The 15,209-nt window shown below is 43.2% G+C and overlaps 1 protein-coding gene across 2 annotated transcripts in view; it reads left to right on the top strand.

Moving 5' to 3' along the window:
* The first annotated feature begins 11,292 nt into the window (after window positions 1-11,292).
* Window positions 11,293-15,209, top strand: part of EIF4H (eukaryotic translation initiation factor 4H) — a 30,890-nt gene continuing 26,973 nt past the window's right edge. The window contains exon 1 of one of the 2 annotated variants that reach the window (XM_080678061.1): window positions 11,293-11,500. In XM_080678061.1, coding sequence (XP_080534187.1) covers window positions 11,442-11,500 — 59 coding nt within the window. In that variant the 5' untranslated portion in view covers window positions 11,293-11,441. The remainder of the gene's footprint in view (window positions 11,501-15,209) is intronic. The other variant, XM_080678062.1, reaches the window with a different exon arrangement.

Below are 15,209 nucleotides of genomic sequence, written 5' to 3'. Positions count from 1 at the left end.
CCATGAAAAAAAGAGATATAAGGTGCCAGAAACAAGGGGGACTGACCCCTGCAGATGACAGCTATGAGCTCTGGGGTGAAGATGGGGTGAGCAGCAAGGGCTTGTGCTTAAAGTTCATGTAGGGACAGGAGACGGCCTTGAGGCACACCTAAGGTCAGAGTGGACTTGAGATCTCTGCATAAAACTGGACCCTTGAAAAGCTACATTCTCAGCAAAAGGGCAAACTTGAGAAAATGTGCCCATCGATAAGACAATAAGCAAGCTTGTCTGTTTCAGCCTGAGAAGCCAAAACTCTGAACCCAGCATGGCATGGTTTGGGATGTCAATTTACTGGACAGAGACTGTGGGAAAACTCCTTAGTCAATACACTGGGGCCCGGTCCAGTGATGCTCTGGGCGCATGAACAAAAGGGGGAAAGCCCTGAAGCCATGCTCCCAGGATCCAAGGCTGCAACAGATTCTATGGGAGGTAAAAAAAATAACTAAGCCCTGGCTGGTGTGACTCAGTTGGTTGGGCATCGTGCAGTGTACTGAAAGGTTGCTGGTTCAATTCCTGGTCAGTGCACATGCCTGGGGTTGCGGGCTTGACCCTTGGTAGGGGGTGTGCAGGAGGCAGCCAATCAATGTTTCGCTCACACATTAATGTTTCTCTCTTTCCCTCCCCCTTCCTCTCTCTCTAAAAATGAATTTTTGAAATTCTTAAAAATTAATAATAATTAAGAATCAGCGACCCTAAGGATGAGCTCACAGTAAGAAATGTCAAAATCCCTGGGGGCACAATCCACTAGGATTGAAACTGGGAAGACACAACAAACAGAAGAGCTCCACAATACACAACAATCTGAAAGAGAACTCAAAATGTCTTTAAAATGATTAAAAAGACAGTTTGCCTTTGGAGGGAAGGAGAGACTGGGAGTGAGCATTAGGGAGGCTTCTGGGGACACTGGAATGTTCTGTGTCCTGACCCAGGTGCTGGTTACAAAAGTTTGTTCAGTTTTTGAAAGCTGGGTGAGGTGTACACCTATAATTTGTACACTTTTCAGGATGTATGTTGTAATTCAATAGAATGATTTAAGAAATTATTTCTGTATTTATTTCACAAAATTTATTTCTAAAAAGTGTTTAGGATGTATAAAATAAATATGCATTGTATTTCAAATATATTTTAACAAAATGTCAAATAAAAACGTATATTTATAAAAAATATTAATAGTTAGATTTTTCTCTCATCATTGATGTTTCTATCTCTCTCCCTCTCCTTTCCTCTCTGAAATCAATAAAAATATAAGTTTTTAAAAGGAAAACTTTGTTGAAATGTATTTTCACATGTATTATTATTAAATACTAGAGGCCCGGTACACGAATTTGAGCACCAGTGGGGTCCCTCGACCTGGCCTGCGGGATCAGGCTGAAACCGGCTCTCCGATATCCCCTGAGGGGTCCCGGATTGCAAGAGGGCGCAGACCAGGCCAAGGGACCCCACCAGTGCACAATTAGGGCTGGGGAGGGATATGGGAGGTTGGCCAGCTGGGGAGGACTGTGGGAGGGTTCCAGGGCATGTCTGGCCTGTCTCGCTCAGTCCTGATCCCAGCAGAAAGCTAATCTACCAGTCGGAGCATCTGCCCCCTGGTGGTCAGTGCATGTCATAGTGACTGGTTGACCAGTCAACTGTCTGCCGCCTGGTGGTCAGTGCACGTCATAGCGAGCGTTTGAGTGGCCTTAGCATATCATTAGCATATTACACTTTGGTTGGTTGAATGGACAACCAGACACTTAGCATATTAGCCTTTTATTATCCAACTGAATGGCAGAACGACCTGTTGCTATGATGCGCACTGACCACCGGGGGCGACACTCAACGCAGGAGCTGCCCCCTGGTGGTCAGTGTGCTCCCACAGGGGGAGCTCCGCTCAGCCAGAAGCTGGGCTCATGGCTGGTGAGCGCAGCGGTGGTGGTGGGAGCCTCTCCTGCTTCTGTGGCAGTGCTAAACCGTCAGTTGGACATCCCCTAAGGGCTCCTGGACTGTGAGAAGGCACAGGCTGGGCTGAGGGACCCACTGAGTGGATGAATTTCGTGACCTGGGCCTCTAGAATAGGATATGAAAATTTCTTTGTCTCTCCCAAGTATGAGCCCTCATCCTCCCTGCTTTAATGCCCACATTGTTATCTCGCAGCCAGGCAGTATTGTGGCAGGGAGTCATTTTACATTATCTGCCTTCCCCACTGGACAGTTGTCTCCTTCAGAACAGGGAGATTTCAGCCTTTTGGGGGTTCCCTCTGAGGTCTGGCTTCCCAAGGTACTGGGTCATAAGAGAGGAATGGGATTGGGAGAAGAAGGAAGGGATGCTCAGGGCCATAGCCAGGAGTCTCTTGGCTCGGAGGACCCTGGCTGTGGAACCTGTGTGGTGGAACAGTCTGGCATTCTGAGGCCTGGAGTCAGAAGAGTGGAATTGTTCATTGGGCAGAATGTAGGCTGCTTTCAGGGTGACTGATCCAGCCTGTCTTCCCCAGAGCTCCTGCTCAAATTTATACCTTCTTGTGGCCTGGGAAAAAGTCACAAACCAGGGTTGGGGGCTGAGGGAGGACACAAACCTAATTTGACCCTCCTACAGTAGAGCACACCCTTTTAGTCTTTGAAAGAATTGGAAAATCCTAATATATATAAAGAGCTAGGTGGCATCTTCCCATGCACCAAAAGGTCACTGATTCAATTCCCAGTCAGGGCACATGCCCAGCTGCAAACTTGATCCCCACCCCCAGTGGGGGGTGTGCAGGAGGCAGCAGATTTTTTTTTTTAATATATTTTATTGATATTTTAAAGAGAGGAAGGGAGAGGGATAGAGAGCTAGAAACATCGATGAGAGAGAAACATCGATCAGCTGCCTCCTGCACACCTCCCACTGGGGATGTACCCGCAACCAAGGTACATGCCCTTGACCGGAATCGAACCCGGGACCCTTCAGTCCGCAGGTCGATGCTCTATCCACTGAGCAAAACCGGTTTTGGCAGGAGGCAGCAGATTGTTGTTTCTCTCCCTCTACCTCTCCCTTCCTCTCTTTCTAAAAAGAAATCAATAAAAACATTTTTTAAAATAATAACTGTCCCAGCTGGCGTGGCTTAGTAGTTGAGCATCAACCTATGAATCAGGAGGTCAGGGTTCAATTCCCTGTCAGAGCACATGCCCGGGTTGTGGGCTCAATCCCAGGGTGGGGCATGAAGGCAGCCAATCAATGATTCTCTCTCGTCATTGATATTTTCTCTCCCTCCTTTCCCCTCTGAAATCAGTAAAAATATATATTTTTTAAAAAGTAACTTGAGCACTACCATTTAATGAAGAACATTAAATTGTGAAAAATTAAAATTAAAATGTTTTTCTCTTTTAAAAAGGATCATCTCAAAAATATTAAGCAGATGAAACCAGAAAAATTACAAGAAAACTACAAATCAATATCTTTTATGATTATAGATGCCAAAATCCTCAACAATATACCAGGAAATCAAACCCAGCATGACCAAATGGTATTTATACCAAGAATACAAGGTTGGTTTAACATCCAAAAATTAGTTCATGTAATGTACCACATCAACAGAATTAAGGACAACCCTCAAACACACACACACACACACACACACACACACACACACACAGCACTTGACAAAATTCAACACTCCTTCATAATAAATCACTCAAAAAACTAGTCAATAGAAGAGAACTGCCTTAACTGATAAAAGTTATCTATGAACAACATCCAGCTAATATCATACTTAATGGTGAAAGACTGGAAATATTCCTCTGAACATCAGAAACAAGGCAAAGGTATTTGCTCTCACCACTTCTGTTCAACACTGTAATTTTTCCCAGAGCAATTAGGCAATAAAATGAAATAAAAATGAATCTAGATTGAAAGGAAGAAGTAAAACGATCTCTATTTGCAGATGACATGATCTTGTGTACAGAAAACCATAAGAAATCCACTTAAAAGCTATTAGAATAAATGAGTTCAGCAAGATTGCAGTATACAAGATCAATACAGGAAAGTCAATTGTATTTTTATACATTAGCAATGAGCAAACTGAAAAAGAAGTTAAGAAAACAATTCCATTTTACAATAACATCCCCAAAATTCCTTAGAAATAAATTTAACAAAAGAAATGCAAAACTTATACTCTGAAAACTGTAAAACATTGGTAAAAGAAATTAATGATAACCAAAGTAAATGGAAAGACATCTCATACTCAATAATAGGAAGACTTAAAATTGCAAAGTTGGCAATACTTCTCAAGTCAATCTACAGATTCATATAATGCTTATTAAAATCCTAGCTGACTTCTCTCAAGAGATTGACAAACTGATCCTAAAAATAATATGGAAAATCAAGGGACCCCAAATAGCCAAAACAATCTTGGAAAAAAGTAAAAAGAACAAAATTGAAGAATTCATACTTTCTGATTCAAAACTTACTGCAAAGCCATAGTAATCAAGAGTTAGTGCTGGCATAAGGCTAGACTTATAGACCAATGGAATAGAATTGAATTCAGAAATAAACTCTCACATTTCCAGTCAACTGATTTTCAACAAGGGTGCCAACACAATTAGATGGGGAAATCAAAGTCTTCAACAAATGGTGCTGCAACTGGATAGCCACATGTGAATGAAGTTGGAGCCCTATGTCACATATATACAAAACTGAACTCAAAATGGATCAAAGACTGCCTTGGCTGGTGTGGCTCATTGGTTGAGTGTTGTCCTGTGCACTGAAAAGTTGCCAGTTTGATTCGCAGTTAGCGCACAAGGCCCAGGGTTGGGTTCAGTCCCTGGTCACGGTGTGTGAGGGAGGCAACCTATTAATATTTCACTCTCACATTGATGTTGCGCTCTCTCTCTCTCTCTCTCTCTCTCTCTCTCCATCTCCCTTCCTCTCTCTAAGATCAATAAAAACATATTTTTAAAAATGGATCAGAGACCTAAATATAAGAACTGAAACTATAAAACTCTTGGAAGAAAACAGACATAAATCTTTGTGATCCTGGATTAGGCAAAGGTTTCTTAGATATGACATTTAAAGCATAAGCAACTAAGGGGGGAAGGGGAAAGAAAATGAAACATCATTAAAATTAAAATTTTTTGCTTCAAATGGCACCATAAAGTGAAAAAAAAAAAAAAACAGAATAGGAGAAAAAATTTGCAAATCATAGATCTGATAAGGGTCTTCTATCTAGTCTAGAATACATAAAGAACTCTTACAACTCAACAATAACAAGACAATCTAATTTAAAAATGGGCAAAGGGGCCTCACCAGTTTGGCTCAGTGGATGGCGCGTCAGCCTCCGGACTAAAGGGTTCGATTCCACTCAAGGGCACACGCCCACATTGTGGGCTCGATCCTTACTGTGGGGCATGCAGGAGGCAGACGATCAATGATTCTCTCTCATCATTAATGTTTCTATCTCTCTCTCCCTCTCCCTTCCTCTCTGAAATCAATAAATATATATATATATATTTTTTAATGGGCAAAGGATCTGAATACACATTTCTCCAAATAAGATATATAAATGGCCAATAAGCACATGAAAAGATACTCACAGCCATCAAGGAAATGCAAATCAAAACCACAATGAGATACCGTTTCACATTCATGAGATAGCTATAATCAAAAAGATAAAATAATAAATGCTGTCCAGGACAGGGAGACACTGGAACCCTCAGACACCACTGGTAGAAATTTAAAATGGTGTAGCCACTTTGAAAAACAGTCTTGAAGTTCCTCAAATAGTTAAACATACTGTTACCACATGATCAAGCATCTCACTGCTAGGTATACACCCAAAAGAAGGGAAAACACCTGTCCACACAAAAATCTGTACACGAATATTCATAGCAGCATAATGGCCAAAAATGGAAACAATCAAAATGTTCATCTACTTATGAATGGGTAAATAAACTGTTTACATACTCATACAATGGAATTTTATTTGGCAATAAAAAAGGAAAGAAGACCCTGCCTGGTAGCTCAGTTGGTTGGAGCATTGTCATGTACAATAAAAAACTTGTGGGTTTGCCCGGCTGCCATGGCTCAGTGGTTGAGTGTCCACCTATGGACCAGGAGGTCACGGTTCAATTCCCCATCAGGGCATATGCCCAGGTTGCGGGCTCAGTCTCTAGTGTGGGGCATGCAGGAGGCAGCCAATCAATGATTCTCTGTCATCATTGATGTTTCTCTCTCTCTCTCCCTCTCCCTTCCTCCCTGAAATCAATAAAAATATATTTTAAAAAACAAAGGTTGTGGGTTTGATTCCCAGTCAGGGCATATATCTGGGTTGCAGGTTTAATCCCTGCTGGGGCAAGTATGGGAGCCAACTGATGGATGCTTCTCTCTCACATTGTTTCTCTCACCCTCTTCCTCTCTCTCTCAAATCAGTAAACATCAGGATTAAAAAGGGAGGAAAAAAAGGAATGAAGTGCTGATACATGCTTCAGCATGGATGAAACCTTGAAAATATTATGCTAAGTGAAAGAAGCCAGTCACCAAAGTCCACATTTGTATGATTCTATTTATAGGGAATGTCCAAAATAGGCAAATCTACAACGGTAGAAAGTAGATTAGTTAGTCCCTAGTTCTGGGGGAGGATGTGTGGATTAGGGAATCAAGGCTAAGGGGAACAGGATTTCTTTTGGGTAACAAAAATGATTCTAAAATTGATTGTGTTGATGTTTGTACAACTCTGTGGATATACTACAAACAACTTAATTGTACATTTTTAAGTTTTTATTTCTTGATTTGTGAGAGGAGAGAGAGAACATCAATTTATTGTTTCAATTATTTATGTATTCATTGGTGGATTCTTGTATGTGCCCTGACTGGGGATCAAACCCGAAACCTTGGTGTATTGGATGATGCTCTAATCAACTGAATTACCTGGCCAGGGCTGAATTGTACATTTTAAATGGCTGATTCTGTGGTATGTGAATTATATCTCATTAAAACTTAAATATAATATAATACCAATAAAGCACATGAATTAGTGAGTCACAAAGTCTTTTTAACCAAAGAGCTCAGTGGCTACAGAAGCTCTTTGCAATGCTACCAGTTGAGAACTGGAAGGAAATGGGATGATGAAGAAAGGGTTTTCATCTGATTCCAAATAGTTCACTGGTTCAGGTGAGACAAGTGCTGGAAAAAGAGCCACCCAGCAGAAAAAAGAAAATTGGGGGCTGTTGCTATTTCAAATAGAGCAGTTAGGGAAGGCTTTTTTTGAACAGAAGCCTAAAGGAAGCGAAGGTGGGTGTCATGCGGGTGTCAGAACACAAGTAAAAGCGAAGGCTTAAAGTGGGAAGTTGATTGGGAGTTGAGTGATGGGAGAGAAGGGAGGAGGGGCTAGGAGCAGGAGTAGACATATGCAAGCCTTTTAGGCCACAGTGAGGGCTTTGACTCCTTCCTACTCAGAAAAATGAGAGGGTTTGAGCAGAGCAATGACATGCCCTGATTTTGGGTAGAAGACACATGATGACTTGGGGTAAACACACAATACAGTGTACGATTATGTGTTGTGCACCTGAAACCTGTATAATTTTGTTAAGCAGTGTAACCCCAATTAATTCAACAAAAATAAAAAATAAAAGGAACACTGTGACTGCTATGTGGAAAATAGACCAAAGAGGCAGAGTTGAAGCATCCTTCTTCGAATATCTCTTATTTGATATATTTTTGAACAGGTTTTTTTTTTTGTTATTTTGCAAAATCTGCATGTTTTTAATGCTAGTGAGCTATAGTTTTGGTTAGGAAAAAAAGCATATTCAGTACTTTTTTTACTCCTTTCTTTTCATCATGTATAGATGGAGATTACATGTGTCAATTTAAATTTTTTTCACACCCATATTCACTTGTTTGGAAAGTCTTTTTTTACATTTTTTATTTATGCATTCAGTGGTTGCTTATTGTTTCGTTTGTTTTATCCTCGGGTGAGGATATTTTTCCATTGATTTTTAGAGAGAGTGGAAAGGAGAGGGAGAGACAGAGAGAAACATCGATGTGAGAGAAACACATCAATTGGTTGCCTCTTGCACACACCCCAACCAGGGCCTGGGAGAAGCCTGCAATGGAGGTACATGCCTTTGACCAGAATCAAACCCAGGACCCTTCAGTCCCCAGGCCGATGCTCTATCCACTGAGCCAAACCAGCTAGGGCTATTGGTTGCTTCTTGTATGTGCCCTGACTGGGGATGGAACCTGCAACTTTGGTGTACTGGGATGACACTCTAACCAACTGAGCTACAAGGCCAGGGCCTGTTTGTAAGGTCTTTAACCTATGCAGTGGTTGGCAAACTCATTAGTCAACAGAGCCAAATATCAACAGTACAACGATTGAAATTTCTTTTGAGAGCCGAAAACCGACTTCTGCGCATGGGCCACGAAGTTTCAATCGCACTGTACGTGCGCGCCCGCACGTGGTATTCTGTGGAAGAGCCACACTCAAGGGGCCAAAGAGCCGCATGTGGCTCGCAAGCCGCAGTTTGCCGACCACTGACCTATAGTAATACTCATGCTTGTAACAGAAGCTTTGCAGTAGCTCAATGCAGATGCTTATTATGGTTCACACAGGAGTGGATCTGTATAGTTTGTAGAGTATCAATGTTTCTTTGCAGGTAAATTGAATATTTAAGTCATTGATTTTAATCTCAACATAAAAATGACTCCTATTTCAGATTATTTTAGATAAGTTAACAGTATTATACCAACAAAACGCCAACATTTCACAACTTAACAATAGCATGAACACTGAAAACTGGTATCCAACGAGTATTATTCCTATTTTATAAACAAAGAAGTGACACATTAAACAACTTGCTTGAGGTTACACAGCTAGTAAGTGGTTTGGCCAGGATTTAAAATGCAGGCAATTTGAAATACAACCCATAGGTTAACCCCTACACTGAAGGCTTCTCAGAGAAAGTAGTATCTGAGTGGGGCCTTCAAGGAAGGTTTCCTTACCCCACCTTCAGGGCTGAGATATCCACTCTTGGAAAGGAGTTAGAGAACAAATTAGAATCAAGGCTCATGAGGACAATCTCAGGAGAGGTTAGACCTCTAACTTTTCCATTGAGTCAGTCACCATATTTATGGAACTTTGCAGTGTTGGCCTCAATCCTCTGGATCCTGAGGGGAAGGTGAGCTGTGTGCTGAAGACCAATGAAAGGAAAAAGGGCCTATGGTCTAAAAGTATGGACCAAGAGACTGGCTTCAGGTGCTGGCGGGGTAGAAGTGGGGATTGGACCAGGAGGGAGGGGATGATCCATGGATGGTCTGGTGCTTAGACAACCTTGGCCATAGGTCTTCCTTGAAGCCTTCCCTCCTTTTACTTCATTAATGATAAATTACCTCCTTCTTCTCATGTAGAGCTCTGTGGGAGATGACACAGGGATCCCTCTCAACATGGTTCCTATCTTCCAAGATCTCACCTGGAGGTGACTTTGGCCTGGGACACTTTGAAATAAAAAGTTAAAGTACATTCAATAATAAATATTAAGGTTTTCATTTAGTCAAATGCATTTAAGCGCACTTTAAAAGTAGAGGAGTTATGGGAAAGAGATGTGGAGGGGAGGTCCAAATTTAAACTGTGCAGGGAGAGAAGAAACCATTGATTGTTCTCTGAGCCATGTGCTAAGTTCAAAGCCGTGTGACTTTGAGCAAGTCACTTCCTCTCTCTAGGTGCTTCAAAACTGTAACTTAAGAGATGTGGGAATTATATATGCAAAAACACCCATAATGCTGTCAGACACAGAGTAGGTAGGTGCTCAATATAGATGATTGTGGACCAGGAATTTTATAAACATTTTCTCATATAATCTGTATAATCCTGAGGATGTAGGTGACATCCTCCCCTTATGTAGATGATAAAAATGAGACGGTAAAGAGGTTCAGTAACTTGCTTGAGATCATACAGCTAGGTAAGAGGCAGAACTCAGGTTATGTTGGGTCTATCTAATAATAAAGTGGAGAGACAGAAATATAAAAAATGAGTTAATAGCTGCTTTGTCATCCTGGTACTGCGATAAAATAGCAGAAAATGTTTAAATTTATAGCATTTTTATACTTTTATACCTACTTAGTATTATCTTTTTTTAAATAAAGATTTTATTGATTTTTGTAGAGAGGAAAGAAGGGGGAGACAGAGAAAAACATCCATGAGAGAGAAACATTGATTGGTTGCCTCTCATAACTGGCAACCTTCGGTGCATGGGATGCCACTCAACCAACTGAGCTACACAGGCCAGGGCCTTAGTATATATACTCTTTTTATACTTACTGGGTATATGCAAGAATTCTGAGGTTCATTTAAATTGTGCCTAGACAGCCGAAACCGGTTTGGCTCAGGGGATAGAGCGTCGGCCTGCGGACTGAAAGGTCCCCGGTTTGATTGGTTTGATTCCGGTCAAGGGCACATACCTTGGTTGCGGGCACATCCCCAGTAGGAGGTGTGCAGGAGGCAGCTGATCGATGTTTCTCTCTCATCGATGTTTCTAACTCTCTATCCCTCTCCCTTCCTCTCTGTAAAATATCAATAAAATATATATATTAAAAAAAAATTGTGCCTAGACACACTAAGGTTTGGAGTATCCCATATGAGCACAATCTCAATCACAAACCTCAGCAATTACCAATGTAATTGTCATTGAATAGCCAGTCTGTTACTGGAATTCACGTCAGGATTGAATTCTTTTCCAGCGTAGTGACATGCAAAAGTGAGATGCACCGACTCTTGCTAATTCAACTACAACCTACACTCTAATCTCATTCCCCACCCCTACCTCTGCACTCCCATCGCCCCACAAGCTGGGATCCTGACCCCAATCTCACCCCTTCAGAGCCCTTCGACCCTGTGCATTCTCAGCGAGTGCCCAGCTCTGGGGTCTCCAACCCGGAGGAGGTAACCCTTTGGCGTAAGCCAGAGACTCCTTGGCTGGGAAGAGGTGTCGGAGTGCGGCCGAGCTGAGCAGGATTCCGGGTTCCCGCCAGTTCTGGATTACGAAAAGCTAGGCGAAAGCAGACAGTACTGCAAGCCTGGCACAGGGTCCAAGGCCAGCCGGGAGAGCGGCCGTCTAGGCGCGCGGACAGAGCCCCTGTAGATTCCCGAGGTAGGGCAAACCTCGCGCCACGGGTGGGGCAGGGCGGTGGCAGGAGGCGGCTGCAGGTGAAGCCGCTGGACTAGCACACAATGGGCCGGGGCACGAGGCCAGACGCCGGGCACACACACCACCGCAACACGTGGGCCGCAGAGCGCGCCAGGCCGGGCGCGGCGCGGCGTACGTGCGCGCGCATGTGCGTGCGTGCATGCGATTTGCGATCAGGCGGCGCTGCGGACAGCCCCGGCGGCAGGGCGGGGGGAGTTATATTGCGGGGTCCTTCCTCGTTCACCCTGGTTCCTCTCGGAGCGGAGACGGCAAATGGCGGACTTCGATACCTACGACGATCGGGCCTACAGCAGCTTCGGCGGCGGCAGAGGGTGAGGCGGCCGTGCGCGCACCCCAGCCGGGCGTGGGGGGCGGGCGGAGTCGGGGCCTCCAGGGCGGCGAGAGGTAGGGTCCGGGCCAGGTCGGCGGAGGCCTGGGAGAGGCGCCTGGAGGACTGGGGCCTGGAAATGGCGCGCTCGGGGAGGGGGCGGTTAGGCTCCCGGGGTCTTGCTCGCAGGGCGGATCCCTCGCTCTGCCGGCAACGACGTGTTGTCTTCCCCCTTCCTCGGCCGCCAGGCCGAACCGTAGCGGCACTGAGCGCCCGGGAAGACGAGCTCCCGCTTCCAACCCCATCCCCCAGGACGGCAGGGCCAGCACGGGGGCTCTGCTGCAGCGCGGGATCGGAGCCGCAGCCAGCCCCGCTCGGGTTCCAGCCCCCGCCTCGGCCCTCCTGTTGTTTGCCTGTGCCTCCGGCGCCCTGACCCCCTTCGCCAAGAGGCCAGCCAACTGGGTAATGTCGGGAGGCCGAGAGAGGAGCGATCCCCTTCCCCTTCTGTGGCTGCTGGAGCCAGGGAATGGCCCGATTCACGTCGGGAGAGGGGAGACCAACCAAAACAAATACATGAGAGCATTTTTTATTATTGACAGTTGCTACGTGCTTGCTGGCAGAAATTTTTATTTCTCCCTAGTTTCTCGTTCTGACCTAGAGAAGGAATCGCTTTTAGCCTCATTCTGATTCTGGCCATCTATACACTATATATAATTGAGGCGCCTTGTTTAAAAGAAAAATCATTAACTTTAATGCAAGTTACCTCATGCAGAATTTAGAAGGTAGGCTATAAACATCTTGCTGTTTGTCAAGGACACACTTAGCCTTTGTGCGCTTTCACAGAAAGATTACTTTCCCAGGATAACACCACAATAGTACCTACTGAGGTGTCCAGTCTCCTGGGTTTCAGTCCCCAGAGTATCTTTGTTTGGTGAAGAATGATCTTTTAATGCCTTGGTTTGGGAATGCCTCAGAACAGGCTTGTTTGCGTTTGGGAGAGTACCCAGTATCATTCATTACACTATAACATGGAAGTGGAGCCACCTGTTATTTCAAAGGATATTTTATTTGCTAATAAAAAAGAAATAGATGTTGGATGACATGTGAAATTGTTGCCTTTGGGGTAGGTTTCTAGACATCAGATTTGTACTTGAAATTTAATAACTAGGTTTTTGGGGTGTTTTTTTTAACTTTCATTTAGAAGTACCCAGGGAAACTACTCTTAAACAGAATAAGTAGTTCAATATGAGGCAGATCCAAGGAGTTTTCTTTGGTTGAGGACCAATGAAAAGTAAATCATATCATGCTGAACCCCGGGGACTTCTTTTTTAATTCTACCTTTTCACAAATTTGCCATCTCTTCTGGTGACTTGAGGTGTTAGACTTTTAGTGGCTGTCAATTTTGACAGTTGGAGTGACTTGAATAATACAAAGTGATCAAAAGTAAAATTCTCTTGCCCTGGCCGGTGTTGTTCAGTGGTCAGAGTGCTGGCTGGTGCACCAAAGGGTCTCTGGTTAGATTCCCTGTCAAGGGCATAAACCTGGGTTGCAGGTTCAATATGCCTCATACCGATGTTTCTCCTCCCCCCAACTCCCTTCCACTGTCTCTAAAAGAATCAGTGGGGAAAATATCCTCTGGTGAGGATTTAAAAAAAAAAAAGAAGTAAAATTCTCTTAATATGCTATTTCAGATATCAAAAGACAAATGAAAATGTTAACCGTTTGCCCAGATGTTCTCCAAAAACTGGTATGAGAGAACATTAGCTATCATTCTACATCACCTAAGCTTCCTAATAAAAAGTCCCTTTACTGTTAAGCACCTTCCACATATGACCTTGAAGTTTTCCATTTGACTTCATATTCATGTAAAAGTACATAAGAAATATTGCTCAGATTCTTAAAAACCTATTGGTGAATTGTGTGTTCATTCAGATAATGTCTGGAGTGAGTCCAAAAATTTCACAGAGGACCAGACTTGTAGAATTGTGGTCTGTACCAAAGCTTTCCTTTTCCAGTAAATGTTATTTTAATTTCATCAATATTGATTTAATTTTATCTGTTATTGGGATTTCTGAAATTTAGCAAGATGGTAGGATAGTTGGCCAGATATTCTTTAACGATAATTTCAATTGTTATTTGAAGTATGTTCACACCAATAAATGTCTTGGTGCTGTTGCTTATGTTCAAATACAATGCTTAAGCATTATAGAAAATTATCCCATCGATGGAAAGCCAGTCTTATATTGCTTTGCTTGGTACTTTTGTAAGGCCCCTTCCCTCTAGTCCAGCAGTCGCCAACTGGTGGTCCGTGAGGTCCGAAAGGTTGGTGACTGCTGCTCTAGTCTAAAACACCTTAGCTAGATGAGATGCCCTAAACTCTAAACCATTTGAGTACAGGTGAAAAAAAATACAAGCTTGAAATGTACAGTCACAATCTAAAAACTTGGCTTTTATAATTACACCTTCCCCATAAGTTTACTTTTTAGTCATATGTAATAACCAGTGCAGTTGTTGGAAGCAATATTGAACAACTGCTTTATTTTCCCAGCCTATAAAGGCATTTCCTCAGCAGCCTAGAAGAGAACCAGAGGCTACATTGTTGCTCAAAAAGCAAGTCAAAACATTCCAAATTATCACCCTGGCCAGTTTGCTCAGTTGTTAGAGTATTTGCCCTGGGACCAAAAGGTGGCAGGTCCAATTCCCGTCCTGGCCCAATCGATGTCTCACATCAGTGTTAAAATATCCTCAGGTGAGGATGAAAAAAAATTTCTCCAAATTATCAAAGAGTTGGTTGTGCCAAATCCTGAATATATTTGGGGCGGGGGGGGGGGGGGGGGCGGGGAAGAGTGTGTGTGTGTGTGTGTTTTCAGTTTGCTAAATTAGCATTGAGGCACCAGTTTTTCATTTGCCATTGCCAATAAAGTGGAGAGCAATACTGATTTTACATTTCTGACTGCAATAAAAGCCTTTTGAGTGTTTAACCTAAAACCACCAATCCTGAGACTTTGGTTGGAATTAGCAAGAATTGAGGTTGATGAAATGGTATCTGCTAAAAATTGATTGAACTATCAAACTCTTAAGTATTCTTTATCAGGTTCCAGTTAAGGGGGTTAGAATTCTAAACTTTTGAGTCTTATAAGGCTTAGCTTGGCATCTCTAAATTTCTAAGCATATTTTAACTTAAAACTGAAAAGAAAGCAGTGTATAAAAATAGTAGCTATTTCCACTGATACCAGGATCTGTAAAGGTATTGAAAAGCTGACTTTAAAATTCTGTTTACTGCCCTGGCCGGTGTTACTGAGTGGTTGGAGTGACGGCCGGTGGACCAAAGGGTCTTGGGTCCGATTCCCAGTCAGGGGTTCTCTCTCTCCCCCCACCCCCTTTCTCTCTCCCTCTCCTTTCTCCCTTCCAGTCTCTCTAAAAAAAAAAAAAAAAAAAAATCAATAAGGGGAAAATTCTGTTTACATATCAAATGGCAAGTTTGTTTGGGTTTGTTGTCATCCTTCTCCCCACTCCCCACTCCCTAGTCTCCCAGTGTGCTTGATTCCAAATCATTCTCTATGAAACGTGTTACCACGAATACTTGGTTTTACCAAGAAGTATCTGGGAGACAGTTCAGGCAAAAGCCCTGGATTCTTAATCAGGCAGACCAGAGCTTGAGTGTAAGTTCAGCCATGTATTAGCTGTATGACCTGGAAAAAGTTCTCTTACCT

Source organism: Plecotus auritus (assembly GCF_963455305.1).
Source record: "Plecotus auritus genome assembly, chromosome: 7".
Taxonomy (NCBI): domain Eukaryota; kingdom Metazoa; phylum Chordata; class Mammalia; order Chiroptera; family Vespertilionidae; genus Plecotus; species Plecotus auritus.
The sequence above is the reverse complement of the archived record's forward strand: the minus strand, read 5'-3'. Positions and strand labels throughout refer to the sequence as shown.